Source organism: Barbatula barbatula (assembly GCF_947034865.1).
Source record: "Barbatula barbatula genome assembly, chromosome: 1".
Lineage (NCBI taxonomy): Eukaryota > Metazoa > Chordata > Actinopteri > Cypriniformes > Nemacheilidae > Barbatula > Barbatula barbatula.
In genome coordinates this window covers 8,099,565-8,121,044 of record NC_136766.1, presented here as the reverse complement: position 1 = coordinate 8,121,044, position 21,480 = coordinate 8,099,565, and the positions used below count along the sequence as shown (strand labels likewise).

Sequence of the window (21,480 nt, the reverse complement as noted above, 5' to 3'; positions counted from 1 at the left end):
AAAGTGAGTCATCAGTTACGGCAGGCAAATAGTGCACACTTTTGTAAATAAGGTGCAATGTATAATAAGACTAATTTGCATAGAAAGGAACAATGACTAGTATATAGCATATGCATATTTTACCATATATTTGAGTAATTTAGCAAATATAGAATTGAGCTGTGTAGTGAATTCCGACATAATCCTGTTATATATAAATCCCATATAAGAAAAATATTATATTATTCTATTCTTTATTGCAAAATAACAAAAATTATGACCCATCTGACCTCTTATTCTACCTGGGCTACCAGATATACAAACATTAACAGGCCAAAGACACATTTCTGTTTTGAAAAAAAATACACAGAGAGACGTAAACATTTCGAATTTTCTTTGTGTCTAATCGATACAACCATTCTTAAAATTATCGTAATCTTTTTGTAGTAGATTAGATTTTCATTGTATTTGAACCTGTAGGTTATTCAAGGTTCCTAAAACTAGATGAAGTAGGACCACAACAGGTCACACACCGACAATATACAATCATACGATTCAATAGCATGCAAAAGAAGTAGAAAACACAATACATCAAAAAGCTAATTTCAGAATGATGAAATTCTGGGCAGGACACTGGGCAGGACAATGGGCAGGACACTGAGCAGAACACTGGGACAATAGCAAACAAACAGCGAGACAATTTAAATACTGGGGTTTTAAATACATAGAAACTAACGAGATAACAAGACGCACCTGAAGGAACAAATGAATACTAAAAACTACAAAGGACTACAAAACATGGCACAGAACAGGAAGTAACTGAAAAGGTCACAAACACCGGGGACACAAGGACAAGAATCGTGACAGTACAGAATTGTAGTTGAAAAGTGTTGACAGTGATAGTTTTAAGAGAGCCAAATGTGTTATCAGGGAAGTGGGCGTAGATGATTTGACTATTCAGCACCAGCTGAAAGAACCCACTATTACACATTACTGAGGCAGACGCTGCCAGGCTATTATTCAAATTTCAAACAAATCTCAGTGCCACAACGCCAATCTCCTGCTGGTAATGCATTCATTCAATGGCTGTGTTGAAGCTGGAATAAAAACTTTATGAAACTCAAAGGTCGTTTGATGAAATATCATTAGCATAGATGAGGCAAACTGAGGTCATGGGAGACTGATCTCTGAGAAAGCGCTTTTTCTTTTGTAGCCAGTGCTTTGACTGTTTAAGGTGACTTAAATTGTAGATTTGATCTCTATGACCTGAGTTAAAGATCTGTTTTATTTCAAAAAGTACTGTCAGTTGCACGAATGAATTAAGACTTCAAATACAAAAGCACCCACAAGCATTTTGACTATTTAAAACCTAAGAACCTGTTAAGGCCTTTCTTAAAACATGTCTTTGCATTGTATGGCAAAAAGTAGCATTCATTTAAAAATAAGGTAAATGAAAAGGTAAAACACCATTTAAGATATCTTTACACCAAAAAACTTTGTGTGTTTCTAATGATTAAACGACAGATACAAAAGTATAAGATTTTTACGGCTTTAACCTTAGAGTAATATGTCCACTAATAATGTTATGAATATAAACACACAAGTTTAAACCGGGGCAAATGACTTGCGATATTTCATCCAAAAATTAAAATTCTGTCATCAATTACTCACCCTGTCATTTAAGATATTTTGAAGAATATTGGTAACCAAACAACGACAGTACTAATTGACTTGCGTTGGTTTAATGAGGGTGTATAAATGATGACAGAATTTTCATTTTGGGCTATGCCTTCAAATACCTTCAACACATTTACTTAAAATCAGAAGTAAACAAATGCAAATAGTTGGTTTACAAATGAGGTATAAAGGGGATAGTTCAAACAAAAATGAAAAATCTGTCAACATTAGTAAGTCCAAACCTGTATGAGTTTCTTTCTTTTGTAGGACACAAAACCTAACCCCATTGACTTGCATTGCTTTTGTGAACATACTGTAGTGTTTTAAGTTTTTGTTCTGCCAAAGAAAGTCATTCAGGTTCGAAATGAAAAGAGGGTAAGTGATGACCAAACTTTTCTTTTTGTGTTTATTATCCCGTTAACTACATTAAAATCCACACCGTACACTGAGAGTGTCCAACACTTTAAACTTCAAACTCAAATCACATGACTGGTAATCTCCACTGATTAAAGTATTTTTTGTGATGATCTATTGATAGAAATGCAATATAATATACATAGCTATGCCTTCAGAGGTGTATAAACAACTGACACAATGAAGCGTTATGTTTTTATTACCTTAGAATGAGCTATTTCTATATACATACACCGCGGGTCCCCTTGCATGTAATTCGCCAAGTTCTGTCAGCCGTCGTGTTTCGAAAGGGAGGGGTGGAGTGAGAGGTTGGTTGCAATTCGCAACCTTGCCGCTAGATTTCACAGAAACTGAGATTTGATCTGTCAGAATGACTTACGTTTCCTTTCAGAGCCCACACAGTACAACGTTATTAACCGAAGCCATTATTTACAAAGTGCCCATAGAAATCAATCCAGCGTTCTGATCAATACACCACAATCATTAAGCAAATCCCTCCTCTTCACTCAGGACTCAACCCAGGTATCGAGCGCATGTAAACCCAGAGGTATGCTGGACTACTGAAAAACACAGCCTTCTTATAAAATTGATTTCATTTTAATGGCAACATTAAACTTTAAATATGAGGTTGCTCAAGAATTCTGCCGTTATTGGTTTTGTATGGATGTGAGACGTCAGAGACTGTATATGACAATTTATGTTACTTGAACGAGAAGAAACAGCACTGTTTTTAATCTAGTTTAGAAGTTAACCGTGAAGTTTTCATTTAGTTGAAGCTCATTAAAATGAAGAAAGAAAGAAAGCACTTAAAACATTGCATCTGAACAAATACAATATCTGCTTTTGAGGAAAAAAACACGATTGTAATTGACCGTAGCTGTTTTCTACCTTAATGTATGAACAAAAGCTAATGGTCCACAGACATCCGTAAAGCAAATGAATTAGTAGACATTTGTAATTTACAACACACTAAAGGTATACATCTTCAGTATTTCCGGGAATGAAATATGTACCCCAGATATTGCACGGATACAAAATTGATCAAGGATAAGTACATTTGAGGGGAACAGACAATGGACAGGAAAAAGATCATGGATATTGTCATGCTCCATCGAACTACACTTATCTCTGGGCTGGATTAGAAACGAAGCCATGCAAGATACAAACCAGCTGAGCAGAAAGAAGCTGTTAAGATACGTTTAGACCCAGCGACTTGGATTTGGAGAGCTCTGAAGATCTTAATTCTAGGATTATAAGAAGTAAGGGATCATGCAGGTGAGTAAAATCAGGTAATCCGAAAGTCCTTTAATATTTATATACCATTATGCCGAGAGAAGCATTACAGGTGAGAGAAAGGGTTCTGATATTAAAACGGTAGACACTGGTGTCCCACAGGGGAACGATTTGAAAACTGATTAAAGCATGGATCTTTTCAAAGTAATAGTCATTTCTGGGCTATAATTATACAACTAGCAGGGATGCAGAATGGTGGCCATGTTCTGTTGCCATTGCTCTGTTTTAAATCAATTTCTCAGCTATGAATGCTGATCAGATGGCTCCCTGGAGTCATTTAAATATCCTCTGTTGGCATGACTACCATTTAGACACGTGGCTAAATAGAGTAACTCCAAAAGTTCATCTATTTATAAAGTGAGCGATGGATCAAACTAAACTTGCACCAGCCCTTATCCATCAATGCAAAGCCTTAGCATTACAATAATCATAATCAACTGTCCATCTTTCTGGCCACAGGTCAACTTTTATCTTTGAGTAAACGTTTGCAGTTTACCGTCTGACATTTAACAGCGCTTTTAAGTCCTAACGTCCTGACATGATTCAGACAGTCCCATCACAAGGGGATGACATGTTTATGAGGCGAAGCTGAAATAAGAGCGCATGCCGAATGTAGCATGCTCACAATAGAAGCAGAGCACGCAGACCTTTTTAGTATCTTTGATTAGTTTAAGACCATGTCATTATAAACAGCATATGTTTGAACAGGGAAATGAGGAGTAGCTTTACTTTTTTTGATGTAACAAATGCTAAGGATCCTTATATTATTAGAAAGGTTTTTGAGCATGAAAGACAGCATGTGTCAATGAAAGAACGAGACGCCACATAACAGGCCGATGATCTAGTGAGAATGTTATCTTATATCTTGACTTGAATTCATTAATATAAATGTGTGTCTTAAAGTCCCCCTGTGTTGAAAATCAAGTTTTGAATTTTGTTTATATTTATATGTGGTGTTTTAAATATGCTTTGAGATAAACCATGTGCGTCGGAGCCGATAGCCTTGCGGTAACGCGCTCCGACATATAGCGCTGTTGCACTCCGGGCGACCTGAGTTTGAATCCCGGCTCAAGGTCCTTTCCCGATCCCACCCCCTCTCACTCTCACTCACTTCACTTACTGTCCTCTCTACACAACAGCTGTCCAAATAAAGGCAAAAAACGCCCCAAAATAAATCTTAAAATATATATATATAAACCATGTGCAAAATCATATTATTTTCTCCATAAAACCGCAGCTTATCAAATACAGTTTTAAAAAATGCAGTTTGAAACAGCCTCAGTTTATGATGTCATAACCCTGTTATCATGTTAACAGATTTCAGCCATAGATTGAGCCATATAGATGTAAGGATGGCGCAAAGACTGGCCCTGCTGTTTCAGCTCTGTTGCTGCAACATGAGCAAGCACTGCTCACACGTCAAATGAAGCATCTGTGTACCTATAATCAATGGTCCAAGCGATTGAATGGACATATACTATATGAAGCAAATGTGCATATTGAGCATGCAGTGGGACTTTAAGAACAGATAAGCTGACACAGTTGATAGACGGTCAGTTGTCACAAACTGATCTACAAGTGACATGATGGACTGATTCCTGCAAGAAACCTTTAGAGAAGTCAATGCTTTCATCTAACAGATTGACAATCTGAGGACAGTATGATTAATTGCTTGTTTTGTGAGTGGAGAACACCATTAACTGGTACTCAATACACAGCAATGTTTGCAAACTGACTGAACCAGATCATACATCTTTGCCGACTGTCATTTCATTTGTGATTAGCCATGGATATTATACAGACCTCTCACCTGCCTTATTTTTAATTGCTACAATGTAGGTTTTACTCCTGGACCCGTGGACCCAGAGCACATCTTATATAACACATCTGCTAATAAGATAAAGCTTTGAACTATGTAAAAGACTTAGGAAATGTGCAGCACCGTTGGTAACCAGAACCACGATTAAATACAACGGAAGTAGACTGATTCGAGATATACACGCATACAAAGAATCAGTTGTATGAAACTTTGGTCAATGACATATTAGTGGTCATTAAATTATCTGTGCTAAATATTTGATAATGATTATAGACTGAGAGAGGAAACTTCTAAATTCGATACAACAATCAAATAGCAGTTGGATAAATAGCATGGATGGAGTAGAAGAACATTTTAGGAAGCGTTCTCAAGCTCAATGCTGTGCTGCTTGTGAAGCAAACAGGTTTAAAAAGATGGGTAAAGGCAAAAGGGAAAGCCATTTCTTTGACATTACTTTCATTACCTTCAATCATGTTTCTCTTGCATAATTCACATCTATTGACAAATTCATTAAATATGCATTGTAACAAAATTGTCTTACTGTTACATAAATATTAGATAAAAAGAGAGTTGAAAGAAAAGCCCAAGTTTGTTACAGCTGCTCATCACCATTAATCTACAATAAATCGTTCTTAATCTACAATGAATCGTTCTGAATCTATTGAGGCAAATGTTAAAGCGATGTACTCTTAAAAAGACATTAGTTGAGAGGTTTTAGTTAATGTGCATCCACACATTTAAACAAAGAGATCTAACAAGCAATTAGGATTAATGAGTGGATGTGTAGAAAAGTGTGTGTGTGTGTGTGTGTAAGAGAGTTAAATATACAGAAACTGCACAGTATTGTAAAAGAAAGCTGTCTAAAAAGTGAGTTGCTGAAATCTAAGATGTCAGGTTCACAACGCATCATATAAAGATAATTTAGCATGAATCAGTCGAGCTTCCAGGTAGCCAAGACCTATAATTTTCAAACTGTACAGTCTGTTTCAACTGCAAGTCTTGCTGCATAATGCGGTGGGCATCCAACCCGGCCCAATTGACATCCCACCCACCTACACCCAAGTGTGACATCAGAAGCCACGCCCATATCTGGGAAGCCATAAAGTTAAATGTATAAGGAATGGGCATGACTTTCTGGTGACATGGGTGTGGCGTCATCTACATTCAGCACAAAACTGCAGAATTTCATCAATATTGAATCTGTTACCATTATTTGTCTCAAAGATAATAAAAGAAAGAAAGATTTATTATCTATAATTGATTAATCTGAAGGGATTTAAAAGCATTGCTCTGCTTCAAAGACAGATCATCTTAATAACATGTCATTCATGGTGGATTTGCCTGTACATGCTGGGTAACAAATTGTAGTACAGTTTAATGGTATTAAAAGAGCCCAGCAGAAATCCAGCTTCCTCTAGGCTTGGCTAATGGATTCTTAGATACACATTTGGATGCATACTAAATGAGGATAGTGTGTCATTAGAAACTAAACGCTCCATGCAATACTTTCCTCCATGCTTTAATCTTAGTAGTACATAGATGGTTGAAAATAACCTACATATCTCATATTAACATAACGAGGGAAAAAACACCATTAGTGAAGGGAAATCTAAGCATTAGCATTCTCCCGAAAACCCCATCTGACCCTCTTAGCTCAAGATTCCTTCCCACCAGAACACCCAATCCAGCCGTGAAGAAATGAAAGCTGTGATACACGGAGTATCTTTTTTCATCAGACATCTGTTAAAGTGGATTTACTGGAAGATGAAATCTTCCTATGCTATTGGAATATGAATAGCAACCTTAAATCGATCAACATTGTTACAATTGGCAAATCCAAAATGTCTCACAGTCCGATTGGGTATACGATCTTATTAACGTCTGGGAATCAAACACAGCTCCCTCTACCTCAAAACAAGTACAGCTACACCTCCACCTAGATTACTTGTTAAAGCACGGAATAAGTGTATTGTTGTATAATTCATCTGAATAAGCACAGAACAATTAGTTTTACTCACCAATGACTCTTTGAGAAGGATGTGGAGCTGCTTGTATCCATACATGTGGGCAAGATCTAGGGGTGTGTATCCATAGCTGTTATGGGTCTTTAGGGCTGGGATGGCTCCAGGACACTGCAGGAGAGCACTAGCCAAATCGCGCAATCCATGTTTGGCGGCAAAATGCAGGAGAGTAGGAATATCCTCTGGAACATTGGAAGAACGGCCATCTATGGAATTATTTAAATACTAAAATGTAAGTATTTTTATAATGTGTCCCTTAAATGAACTTAAAATGTGTTTTATGTGTTAACATATAAATGAACTGGCATTTTTGGGGTCGAAAATATTAACATAAAATGTTTTATTATGTCAATATCATTACATACTGAAATGACATGACAACTAGAAGTTAGAAAGTTAACAGTAGCTCCCTATGGTAACAACTACACAATTTCACATTTTAAAGTGCAGGTCTCTGCAAAAGTTCTCCTTTTATATTGACTTACATTAAGTAGATACAAAGGTTAGCATACTTCATGATCCTAATAGCTCCATCTGCATTTCAGCTTAATGAGTAGGTGTCTAAACAGCAAACATCATGCAACACTTATGTTCTGAGTGGGCATTTAAACCAAATGGGATTATAGTACAAGAGGCTTTGCAGAACAATCGAAAACAAAACAAGTACATTAAACTGCACCTATTATATCACCTAATGGGACCTATAAGATTGTTTTTCTTTTTTGTTCTTTATAACTCAAAAAGACCCTTAAAGCGGCCCTAACTCAGACAGTTTCTGTATATCTCATGTTAATCTTGAGTACTTACAGAATAGTATCGCACCCTTCAAATATCCGCAGAGTCTTTAGTTTGATCATATTTATAAACGACAGATACAGCTGTACGATTATTTCTGAAAACATGTCATGCGTGAAGGGGGCGGAACTAAAGCATGTGCGCACATTGCCAAGAAAACAGTTTCACTTCATGTTAAGAGTCTTTTAGCGCTGGGACCGCCCCTCCATCTATCAGTTTCAAACGATTGAAACGATCTTATATCCACTGTTTATATAACTTTCATCATGCAAATGCAGCGAACGAACAACACAGCTGAACTTTGCGAATATGGTGTTCTCTCTCTCTCCTGCACACAAGTGAAAGACAAATACTACGTTATACATCCAACTTGTTTTTTTTGACAAGTTGACCATGTTAAGCATTAGAAGACAGCACGTTTTACACTGCAAAGAAGTCAGAATGCATGACACAGCGTTACACCACCCCATTAATGTGTAACTTTTTTGCTCATTTGGCTTGTTTAAGATCTCCGACAAATCAGGACGAAACCAAGAATCTATATACGTTTGAAGATGTTGTCTTAGAGGGAAATTAAAGGAGGGGTGCCAAAGTGTCTCATGCATTCTGATTTCTTTACAATGTTAAACATGCTGGTTTCTCATGCTTGACATGGTCAACTTGTCAAAAAACGAGTTGGACGTATGACGTAGTATTTCTGTGCTCGATACACTCCCTCAGCGTTTGTATAGGTTTCGGAAAGTTTTTTTGAAGATGAAATTCCGTTTCCTAACAATTTACCTAGTCCCTTATTGGACAATAATCCCAGAAAAGCATGACCACACACCAACCCATGAGAGTGGGAGAAAGAGCATTCCCATCAATGTGCTCCTTCGTTCACAAAGTTCAGCCGTGTTTGTTTGGATTTGCAGATCGTTTAAACTGGTCCCAGCACTAAAAGATGCCGGTCATGAACAGCATAAGATAAGTGAAACTTGGTTATGTCTGTGTTTTGTTGGCAATCGGGGCGCACACCACATGAACTTATAGTGAATTAACAGTTATGCAGTGCATATTGTGTATGCAGGATTGTGTGCTCTTGTTTTAGTTACGCACACCCCAAATTCAAAGGATTGTTTACATAGCGCATGGAGTTTCTGTGATTGTACACAGCTTGTAAAATGAGGTAAGCGCTGTTCAGTTTTCGATTGGGTGTCCGTTGCTAAGCGTCTGGTCCTATGATTCTACCCCCGCTTGTTTTTTTACACTGCAAACGTTTGCCAACCCAATGCAGGGTTACCCTGCAAAAGCATTTTGCTCATCTTGTGTGATATTCACACTTTTAACCCCGGGTAAACGGACGTTTCACACTTATGATTTTGAAGCTTTAATTTTTATTAATGTGTGTTACGTCTTTTAAGCAAATATCACACAAGATGAGCACAATGTCATGTTAAAACTGACTTTATTCCCCCATCAGACAAATACCACTTTGGTGGCATTTCATGTGAAAATGTGTAGCCCTGAAATTATTCATAGAGCTGTTGGAAGAGAAAGGGAGAGTTAGAAACAGAGACATTAATGAAATGCATGAGAAAACTAAAATGTTTTTAAATGAATGAAAACAGAGAGCGAGAGAGAGAGTGAAACACAAAGATAATGATAAATAAGAGAAGATAAAAAGAAAATAAACAAAAATACACTGAAGAAGATATGGTGGATGCATCACAGGCTCATCTAAAGTCTAATTAAACACCCAGGATAACTGGCCCAGAAAAACATGTATACAGAATGTTAAAGTCAACATGAAATCTAATTCCCAACGTATTCCCTTTCATAATTTGACTCCTGAATGCAGGATTGTGCTTTGTTTTAGGATGCTCACCTAGCGCTGCACATGTTAATCCTGTATATAGGTTTTTAAAGTTAAAAAGTTTAGCAACGTTGGAAAAAATTGAAAAATATATAAAAACTGCATTTAAACCTGCGCGAAGCCAAATCATCCAAAAACAAAACATACAAAACGAACAAAACGCATTGACAGTCTGTAATTAATCTTGTTTATTTGGTTTTACATGTTCTTGATAAGAAATACAAGCACATACTGTAGGTGTATACCATTTTACTCTGGTGAAAGTCTGTTCAACAAGCGGTTTAAAAAAAGTGACAGGTGATGTGAGCCGAACACGATCAGTCAGGCCACCGTTTGTGAACTTAAAGGTCTAGATTGGGATTTATAGCGGCCATTAGAGGTGAGTTTGAAAATTGCAACCAATCTCTCAGTCCTCCACTCACCCCTCCCTTTCGAAACATGATGGTGGCCATCAAAGTACAAAAATATGTCGTTGACTGAGACAGTGCATTTTCTCATAGTAACGCAGGGAAGAGATCATGCGGGCTTTAGCAATACTGTAGCAAGAGCAATGTCTTATTTATTACATAAAATAAAGGGTCTGTTTTTAAGGATAAAGAGAAGCATAAAAGTCAGACAGGAGCTTAGACCTGCGTTGCAGCGTTAATATTATAAAGACTTTCCAGCAGAGACACATTAGGACCCGTGATACTAAGGCGTTTAGCATTGGCTTTTCTGTTTGTTAGAACCAAGATATGTTGTTGTAATATTAGCATCATTGTTTATCTGGAACCCGTGTGCTGCTTGTATATACTCGTGTCTTCGATTTTCTTATACATGTGCATTATTATTTGTGTGGTCTAAGCTATGCTAAAGCTAAGCATTTCAGGTTTGCATTGTACAGCACATTTGAGAGCAGAGCTATATAACAGTAAATAGCAACGCTGTTAAACGCATTTGATCTGACAGCAAGATAGCAGTGGGGAGTAAGTTTGTAGACGTTTCCCCCCCATTGTAAAGTCAGAGACAACTGGACTACGTATCGCAGGGTAGAGGTAGAGGAAACGTGCGTTGTAGAGCTGTTTGTCCGTTTAGGACTACTGTACAAAACATGGCGGTGCAACATTGTGAATTCAATGTATGTAGTCCCACTCTGTATGTAGATAAAAATAGCTTATTCTTAGGTAATACAAACATAACGGTTCATTTTGTAAGGTCTTTATACACCTCTGAAGAAATTGTTTTGTATGTTATATTGCATTTCTGTCAAAAGATACTCCTAAGAATCCCATATTGCTCCTTTAACATATTTAAACTAGCTTTCGATTGTCACAGCCCGTCTGTTTCCCTGCCTGTTTTTACCGCATTTCTCCTTGGACTCCGTTGCCCCATGCTCCCGCAACTGTCCAGTGTCTGCAATCCCTGAACAAGTCAGAAATTCCCTCATCACCCGGACTCTGTATATATTCTTACTGTGTTCCTGTATTCCTTTTCTTGTATTAAATGTAATAATTATTCTTATTGTAACTTGCGTATCCCACCTCCGTGTGTCTATTAAAAGTAGGCTATATTGGACCTTCGTCGGTCATCCCTGCAGTTACGTTACAGCGAACTGACTGAAAAAAAATTTAGGAAGACATACAAATTATTTTTTATATTTTCTGTACATTATAAAGTCATTAAAGGTGAAGTGAAGAAGCGTTAAATGAGACAAGACTATTCCAATTTCATTTTAATTTTGCAATAGTCAGCCTTTGTAATTTCAGAATTCTTCTTTCAGTTGTAACCAGTGGATATGAAAAACTAAAGGTCAATAAAAATCAAATGGTTGGGCGATACATCGTTGCTCCTCTTGTTGCAATTGGCAACTCTGGAAAATGACTCAACAGAAAACTCAGGATAAAGACGCAAAACAGTATAAAAACACAGCTTGATCCAGTTTTCTTGTTTGACAGGTCTGGCTCAAGGTAAATTAGCCTACCATCGAGATCCGAAGACACTAATATTATACCCGCACCTGTGAATCTTTTAGATCCAAACCCACTATGGTCTCGGGTCGGACATCAGGTTTTTGGATCTAAGTAGACCTGTGAAGACCTCTCCCCACCCCAGTTTAGCTCTTGTTCAAAGATAGTCTAAAGACATTTAGTATGGCCACATAGTATAACACTGCCAATTGCTCTGTGAAGAACCGCATCGGATCTGGGTCATGCTGCATTTATGTGGGCAGGGAGGCAAATGTCAGAAGAACAAGTGCACAGTAATGCACTGCTGTGGGCCGAGGCGGCTTCCCTCCATTACTTATTCATGCTCGTAACAGACTGTAAAATAAAGTGCTGGTAGCATTAGCCTTTTTGCTGATGTTGAAATGGTTCTGGAGTTCGATGAGACACAATATGGGTTAAAGGAGCTGCTAGTGATGCTGAACTAGAGAAGCATTTACCACAGGCTGGAAGCTGATCATTCTGAAGGCCCTGGAAACCTCCTGTCGGCATTTTCTGCACCAGACATGCTGCCAGAGTTTTATCCAGCTTCTCCACGGAGGGAACCTGAAACGCCTGTATAAAAAAATTATGGAGACACGTCAAACCTCACTCTACGAAGCTCAAGTGATTTCTGTAAATCTAGTGACACCCAACAGACTTTTACCTGATGTCTCCTTTTAAACACTGGTTGACATATTGGGTTGACCAATATATTGAAAGCTCAACAGAGGAAAGTGATTATACTTTTCGTAAAATCAACAAGTTTTAAAGTTGTCTGGGCATATTAGAATGTGACAGAAGAAAGTATTTTAAGATTAATAAATCATACACATTATGTTTTTTTGATAGTAAAATCAAGGTTAAAATCATGTGAACACATGATGTACTGTACGTCTCCAAAGTAAATGTCAACCCAGATTGCAAAACCTATATAAGAACGAATCATAATATAAGCTCACGGTGCTGCTAAACAATAATGTTTACCACATATAATAATAAAGCATATTAATTCAATAATATAGATGTGACTTTTTGGGAATGTAAAATAGAAATCTGTATTCCATTAATTTTTTCATTTTAAATAGGTGAAAATGAATATCCCAGAGGACAGGGAAGTGTCCAGTACATTACAGGGCTAATTTATAAAGTTTGGATCGTATCCATCTTACTTTCATTGTACAGTCTGTGTGGAAATATAATGTAGTATTCAGAACACAAGGCTAACAGAGCACGCCTACATTAATAAAGCCACCAAATCTTCCTAGGACAACTCAAATTCAATTAGCAGGATTAAAACATATATAGCTGGCTGAACCCGTAATATCCTGAAGATTGTCATGGCTTAATACACACCAGAGGAACACACACAAGATTAGACCCTTGAGGGATCAGAGGAGAATATGGAATTCAAACCTAATATTGGAGATGATAGATTGTATCCCATTCATCAGTAAGTTTAATACTCAATATTAAACTTTTTCATTTCGTCATATGAATGTGTCAAAATGTTGTTTATATAGACTGTTAGGCAGGAAATTAATTATACAAAACATTTCATAAACCCAGTTTAATCAATTTCAATGTGGAGCTGTCCTTCAGCTCTGTGTTATTTTTACAGTATGTATGTAAATAGTCCTACAGTACATACTGCAATAAGATTTTGCAAGGCTATTAAAGTGTAAACTGGCTTGCCAGGGTAAATGGTAAATGCTTTCCCTTAATTTGGCGTAAAACCCAAGTTCTGGCAAACAGAATATGACTAGCCTGAAGCCTGCCAACATCAGCCTTTTATCCTTAAAGGGGAGGTATAATGGAATTTCTAGTTTTAGTATAGCTGGGGACTACAACAAACTCATTCCTGGGTTAGTGACATCATGAATCCCCAAATTTACATTGACCCTCCCCCCTGAAACACGGATAGGGTCAAAGATAACGTATTTTTGTATGCAAAACCCGGAAGCGAGTTAGCGGTTCCATGGGTTTTTTGAATGGGTTTTTGGTAAATCGCCCGAAATAAGGTATGTGGTAAACAAATTCTCTAAATAGTTTTGTTATCTGAGAATCGAGATGACGGTGTAAAACACAGAAACATTTAAAGCATATTTTATATATAAAATATATAAACCATTTTGAAAATCTAAACATGAAAACAAATTGTTTAGCCCATTATAAACATGATAAAGACTTTGAAGGCAAAATAGCACCCCTTTAAAGGAACACATTTTTCACCATCAAGTCTTTCCAAATCTTTATTAATGTCTAGATTCTGATGAACATAGAGAAAGATATTTGGAAGAATGCTTGGAAACAAACAGTTCTTGGCCACAAAAATTCCATGTCAATTTCTTTGTTCTTCACAAAAGAAGATATTTAGAAGAATATAGGAAAGCAAACAGTTCTAGTGCACTTTTGACTACCATTGGAATTGTTCCTAGTATAGTAGAATTTTGACAATTCTTATTTTTGGGTGAACTGACCTTTAAATATTTCTATTGAGCAGATTATTGAATGACAATATAAGACATTAGGCAACAATCATCACAATCCACTGTTTTATTGTTAACATTCATAAAATTGAATGAATTAATATGTGTAAGAAGAAATGCTAATTTCTCACAAAGCTTTTCAAAATATGGATAAATAAGAAATGTAATGTAACTTTTAATCTCCAATTTTATGTTATTAAAAGAAACGTGTGATTACCTGGCACATGAATTTGACAGGATCTGCAGCTTGTTGAAGATAGTGAGCAACCTCTCCCATCATGGTGTAGTATTGTATACAGGCCTTGCCTTTAACCACTCCTTGACAGTAGAGAGTCACACACACATCTCCAACGGTGAAGTCTGCAAAATATTACAACCAAAGGATGATGATGATATCATTGCATACAGATACAGCCTTATCAATACACCGTAAAAATGCACTGAAGCATCTTTACCAGGGGCAGACACACAGAGCGTGCTTTCATTCCAGTTGAGAGGTTTTACTCTCACTGTCTGCTTCTTTCCACTAAACTCCACCTCTGTATCTTTGATGGACATGACCTCCTGCAGTAGAATGAATATCTCCCCTGGACTCTGTAAAGACATACACAGCATGGAAACAGTCAGTATTGCTTACAAAGTGTTTATAGTGTTAAGCATTTGGGTACATAGAGTGGTTCTGAATTTGGGACTCTATCTAATACATGAGCAGCAATGCGAAAGCATTATTTTGAACAACTTCCCTTCTCAAAAGTCTAATAAAATGGCTGCTGTAAATGTGTGTCTGACCTCACATAGCATGCGTTTGGGTAAGACCAGTAAAGAGGATTTTGCAGCAAGCGAGCCATCAGAATTTTTCTTCTCAAGCTTCATCTCCTGGACCGGCTTCTGTCCACCTGGAGAAACATGCTGAATTACTGACCAACCGCACAATTACATACTGTATTTTTATGTGTTTTGGGGGCTTGCACAGAGAGCTCAATCTATTTAATGCCAGCTAGAACTTAATTAACATATGGCACACAGAACTTCTTGAGGGACAGTTTGTGAAACAAATGAATTTAATTTATATTAATTATTCATTTGACTTAATTAAAAAACACAGAAAATTTAAAAAACACTGAAAATTAGCTAATTTAGTTTAAAAACAATGAATCTACAGTATATAATTTTAACCCATGGTGTTAGGACTCTGTCCTTCCTGTCTCGAGCTTTCTAGCTCCCTGGGCAGAGTCATGACATTGCCACGTCTTTCGTGTTTCTGTTGTGTTATGTGTGGAGACATGTGGCTTTATGTTGTTACTTAATGCCACGTGTCTTCCTGTTATGTCTCTCAGCCCCACCCTCCTATCTCCTGTAATTTCATTAGGGTTTCATTCCCATCGGCTGTTTTGTAATTCACCTCGTTAGGGTTTCATTCCCATCAGCTGTCACCACTCTCCCCATGTGATCACTCCTCGTTAGTGTCTCCCTTTATATGGTCTCAGTTTCTCTCTGTTCAGTGTTGGTGCATTGTCTTATGTCTATTGTAGCACTAGATGTTTTTCGCTCACGCTATTGGATAACCTGTTGTTCCTGTTTACAGTTTGTAAACTTATTATTTTCACTTTTCTAGAGACTTTGTTTTCTAGTGTTTGTTTTGGAAGTGTTTTCTTTGTGCTGGTTTTCCGCATTGCGGGTGTTTTATTTAATAAACATTTATTGTTAAACCTTCGTCTGCCTGCATCTGGGTTCTGTCCAGACCATTTCGTGACACATGGTTGGGTCATAAAGGGACAAGCTCAATCCTTGGGTTAAATTTACCCAGAAAACCTAGAATAGGTTAATTTATACCCCAAGAGTTGGGTTTGTCCCTTTTTGATCCCACCATGGTTTGAAATGAATCCATTGTTTTTCGAGTATTCAATAAAGTAAAATTTATGTTTTGATGGTCCTACAGTTGCTGTCTTTTAAAACAAAGCTTAATAAAATCTACCAAATATAATCTCTCTGTCGTGTCAGCAACAGCAACCGTTTTAAACTTTTTCCAGATGTGGCGACCAAGATTTACATATTCAGTGATAAGTACAGAGTTTGCCGCATGAGGAAGTGCAAACATTTGCATATCTTTTGTCCCTTTCACCGAAGCAGCCATCAGCAAAGAACCTCTGATGGAATCAAACTGTACCTGAAAGGGTGACAACCGAAAAAACAATGAACGTGTACATGCCTGAACTAGTGTCGTTATAAGTTTATAATGCTTATGGTTATATTTGAACAAAATTATCAATATGAGACAGGTGGAACAAACCAACCTGTTCTCTTTGAGATAATATCTGGTGAATTTCATGTTGCTCGAATGGCTTATTTTAGCAAGATGAAACGTCATGTCACCGCAGAGAGCAAACATTAAAGGAATAGTTCACGAAAAATAAAGATTCTGTCATATTTTACTCATCCATTTAATTCACCAATTGAACGCAAAATGAGATGCCTTAGTCCCCATTTACTTTTATGATGTTTTACTGGAGAGAGTGATGCAGACTTGGAAAAACATTTGAGTGAATAAATTATTTTAATTTTGGGTGAACTTTCCTTTTTTTATATATTTTCATAACACACGGAAAATAATCATACCAATGCAGGAAATACTTTCTTAATGGACCCAGTTCCCCATCAGATGATTAAATAACACACAATGTCCTCATAGCAAAATGGCCCCTGTTTAGGTCACTTACTGTACTTAATAGATTATCTGCTCTATTTGAAAATAATATTAGTACTTAAGCATGTCAAGCAATGTACTGCAAATAATGCACCCTGTAAATTACAGCACTAAAGCAAAGACAATTATAGTCTCAGTGTAATAGCGTTAAAAAAACAATGGCGGCCTAAATGTCTTGGCCAGACACTGGGTTGTGTGTATATATACCCAGTTCTAGAGCATGTTGACTACATTATTCTCAAAAGATCAGCAGATTGTGATGCAGTTATGGGAGGATGGTAATTGCTTGTCAGGCTCAGGAAGGAATAATGAAGTCTCATATGTGCCAAGAACAGCTCTGTCTCCGGTCCTCTCCTCACACTATTCCATAATTACAGTCTCCAGAATCACCAATTACAGCAGCAAAACGTAAACCCCATTAAACTCCCACCAGTGCTGTTTAACCTGCAACAACAAACCATTTGTCACAATGCGGCTGCTGCATGTGGCTTTAGTGCTCTCCGTTCACCTGACTACTACTGGAATTCAATGGGAGCTTTCTTAGGCTATTCCAGTCCCATCATTATTACTAAATGGGACTTCATTACTTCACAAAACAGGGTTGCCATGTGTTACATGACACGTAAAGTGACTAACATTAGATCAAGGATGATTTCCTAATGAGAATTATGATGACACAAACTGCTCGGAGTTAAATGTTTAACTATTAATTAAAATGTACCTAACTATTTAATGCGACCTACAGTATGGATTTTACAACAGGGAATGTTCCACTTGAGTCATCTGAGGACAAATGTTTTGCTCTTGGGGATAATAGTTCAACCCTCTTGGGTTCAAACCTTCAGCCACCAGTCACCTTCTCAGTTTCCCAAATCTCCTCACCTCGGTGTACTATCTCTGTCACAGCCGAGCAGTACTCCTGGGGTTCCTGCTCGCTGGAGATCTGAAGACACCGCTCACCCTTCAGTGGAACCAGCTCCAGCAGAGGATCAATGATTTCCACTCCACACAGGAGAATCACCACACAGGCCTCTGGTCGTAAAACGCGAGACAGAAAGAACCGTCTGAGCTGGCACAGACCCTCCAGCATGCCCCGCGACAGAATAAGCAACTTGCATTTGTACCCTGCCAGTCGTAGGAAGTCATTCTTGCGACTGGTTACCATAGCAATGTCATAACAACAGATGCCGGACTCAGGAATGGAACTTGCCAGGTGGAAGCGCAGGTATGATGCCCATTGCTCTGCCTCAGGCTCATAGATGATCAGAAGATCTTCAGCTATAAAGAGATGAGATATAGTTGCTTTTAATTTATACTAGACTCTTTTTACTTTAAAAAAAAAAAAACAGGTATATTATGGTCTAAGGGAAGTTGTTTTTTAAGACTATACCTACAAATTTCAACGATTTAACAAGTGATTTACACAAGTAGTTCTACTGTGCAGCTTATGGTTACATAGTTTAAAACTATGCAATTTGTCAGATATAAAAAAATTATTTAACTTAAGCAAAGAAATAAATCAAAATCACAGGTGTTCTTTTGCTGTTAACAGCGCTTTTGAAATCCTTATGAAACATGACTTGAGTCAACCGAAATTTACAACAGATGTATGAAGTTCCTGTCATAAATCAGCCAATTGCCGAACTGGCATAAATTGTCAAAAACAATGTAGAAAGATAAAGTTTAAAATACATTAGAAGAAGTTAACTTACATGTTTTGCTCATCTCTCTTCTTCAGTACTGTGATGTGGTGTTCTGTTAAGGGGAGGGCGTGTGATCAAACACATGAACCTTTGTCCACTCCGGCCGATATCTATCCACGGTCTGGTAGTTTCCGTGTAATGAAAATGCAGGAGTGGGAACGGTAAAGATGACGTGAGATGATGATTTCAGTTTCCTTCTCTGTTTCCTGTTAAACATTTACATATTTGAAAGACACTTTTATCCAAAGCCACTTACATTGCATTATACTAAACATTTGTTTCTAAGTATGTGCAATCCCTAGGATCCAACACATGACCTTGGTGTTGTTAGCGTCATGCTCTAAACACTGAGCTACGGGAAAGCCTTGACACGGGAGAATCACCCCGCAGGCCTCCGGTCGTAAAACGCAAGCCAGGAAGAACCGTCTGAGCTGGCACAGACCCTCCAGTAAGCACTGCGACAGAATAAACACACACATACACACTTATCCCTCTGTTTATAATTGTACTGTGTCATTTTAGAGACAACTATTATCATGGTTGAAAAGTAAATCTACAAGTAATCAATCAAACAAACAAATACGCAGTTTAGTTATGTAGTTAATAGTTTGCAGTGCCACATTTTGCAGCAATTAAAGGAATAGTTTACCGAAAATGTATTTCTCATTTACTCATAATTCTAAACTTGTTTGACTTTCTTTTGCAGAATATCCCTAGTAAAAAAAGCAATACATTTAAATACATTTCTTTCATAGTTTAATTATATTAGTTTTATTACACGCAGACTCATGTACCCACCAGATCCCTACGCTCTGCAAACAAACAACGTCTTGTAGTGACAATCCTAAAAAGGTAAAAAATTTGTCTCACATACCTTCTCTGGATCGGTTCCGCATTTGTGGAATGATCTGCCCACCGCTACAAGATCAGCAGATTCTGTAGCCATCTTTAAGAATCGTCTGAAAACACATCTCTACCGTCAGCAGCTGACCGATCAGTTCTGACGTCTATCTCTTTTCTACTCTTTCTATCAAAACAAATAGGCTATGAGACCAGTTCTAATGCATTTATGTTTTTTGTTGAACTTATGTTGTTCCAATTGCTTCCATTGTTTACCTCATTTGTAAGTTGCTTTGGATAATAGCGTCTGCAAAATGACTAAATGTAAATGAAATTAAGTACATAAAGCGCAAATGGATGTGCAGTATACTTAGCATGAAATAAATGTATTTCAAATACTTTTAAGTATATTTATTTTTCACTAGGGATAAAAGAAGATATTTTGGAGAATGTTGGTAACCAAACAACACTGGACCCCATTGACTTCCATTGTTATGAACACTGGGACATTTCTCAAAATATCTTTCAGTTTTGTCTTTCACATAAGAAAGTCATCGAATAAACTATAACAGAATTTTCGTTTTTGTGAGCCATCAATATAACTAGAATTAAGACAAAAGAACCTGGTCAAAAAAGAGGAAATTTTAACCTATCATGGGCAGAACATTGTTTTTCTTTACCAAGGTGGACTGGCCTTTAAACAACAATTTTCTCAAATGCACATGTTTGAGCTTACGATGTAACCCACGAACAACATGTCATTTGGTATACTGTATGTCATTTATTTAGCAAATAAATTGCAAATCGTTCGCATTCAAAATAAAAAATATAAGTGGCATTTTAGAATATCCTTCTTTAATTGTACGAATAAAAAAGCATTCCTTTCATTTGTGTGATCAATGTTTACCTGCTGCCGTTCTTGTTACATATATTATATTTGTAAACCCAATGAATGTGAGCACAGCATGTTTGTATCAGCATAAGGTAAAATTAAGTAAAGTAAAAGCAGACTGTTAAATAAAAAGATCAATGACTGTCCATACCAATACAATCACAAATCTATTCATGTTAATATGATGAAAAATATATTCACTCAAATGTTGTTTTGCTACTTTTTAGAGTCACCGTGATTTATCTATAACAATGACAATGTTTAAATGAATTTTTAACTAATTTTCAGTGATTCAAAAGCTAAAATTATGGTATTTCTAGACAAGGCCGCACGAAAAATTTAAAATCAAGTTCACTGGGTTTGCAGTTGCTTGGATCATTTCTTACTAGAAAGACAACTTAAACCAGATTTAAACAAGCGGTAAAATGAGTGAGGGGTGGGCACACAATCCTCTCAATGCATATCAGTGTTACCAAGGCAATCACATAAACAACAGCACACAGAGTACAGTAATCACACACACTTGATAGAAATGAACCACAGTCAACACAAGATTGAGTGCCAGCATCCCCTTCTACAGTGTTTTAATGTTTCCTCAGACTGACTGCACTCTGTGCGACCAAACCACTTTCATACAGCGAAGCGACACTACTGCCACATTCCAGAATGGACCTGGACCCTGAACCCCAAAAGCCCACTTCCTCAGAACTTATTTATCTCTATCTGCGCTCTTTCACATCGGTTCTGTCTCACCTATTGTAGAATAAACATCCTTCTGCAATCATTACTTAGACTTACTGTTCTCCCCAAACACCTTAGCAATTTTAAGTGTAAGAGTGTTATATCAGGGGGCCTTGAATCGACAATGCAATTAGTCAATCTCTTTTAGTCTCACAGTCTTTAGACACACTAACTAACTTTGCTCAGCGACACCTGGAATGCTGTAGTCTATTAGACAAATCCCCCGAGGCAAGACCAATTGGCCCTCGGAATGCTGAGGATGTTTGAATTTTTTGTCATCACTTTCTCACAATTTAGTTC

General features: G+C 37.3%; 1 protein-coding gene across 2 annotated transcripts in view; it reads right to left on the bottom strand.

Annotated features, from left to right (window-relative positions):
* LOC306898022 (B-cell scaffold protein with ankyrin repeats-like) overlaps nucleotides 1-18,830 on the bottom strand; it is a 32,387-nt gene extending 13,557 nt beyond the window's left edge. For both annotated transcript variants that reach the window (XM_079463229.1, XM_079463230.1), the window contains exons 1-7: nucleotides 18,717-18,830; nucleotides 17,887-18,282; nucleotides 15,090-15,196; nucleotides 14,756-14,894; nucleotides 14,518-14,660; nucleotides 12,273-12,387; nucleotides 7,201-7,409 (exon numbers count right to left, since the gene is read on the bottom strand). In XM_079463229.1, coding sequence (XP_079319355.1) covers nucleotides 7,201-7,409; nucleotides 12,273-12,387; nucleotides 14,518-14,660; nucleotides 14,756-14,894; nucleotides 15,090-15,196; nucleotides 17,887-18,282; nucleotides 18,717-18,729 — 1,122 coding nt within the window. In that variant the 5' untranslated portion in view covers nucleotides 18,730-18,830. The remainder of the gene's footprint in view (nucleotides 1-7,200; nucleotides 7,410-12,272; nucleotides 12,388-14,517; nucleotides 14,661-14,755; nucleotides 14,895-15,089; nucleotides 15,197-17,886; nucleotides 18,283-18,716) is intronic.
* Between the last annotated feature and the right edge of the window lie 2,650 nt (nucleotides 18,831-21,480).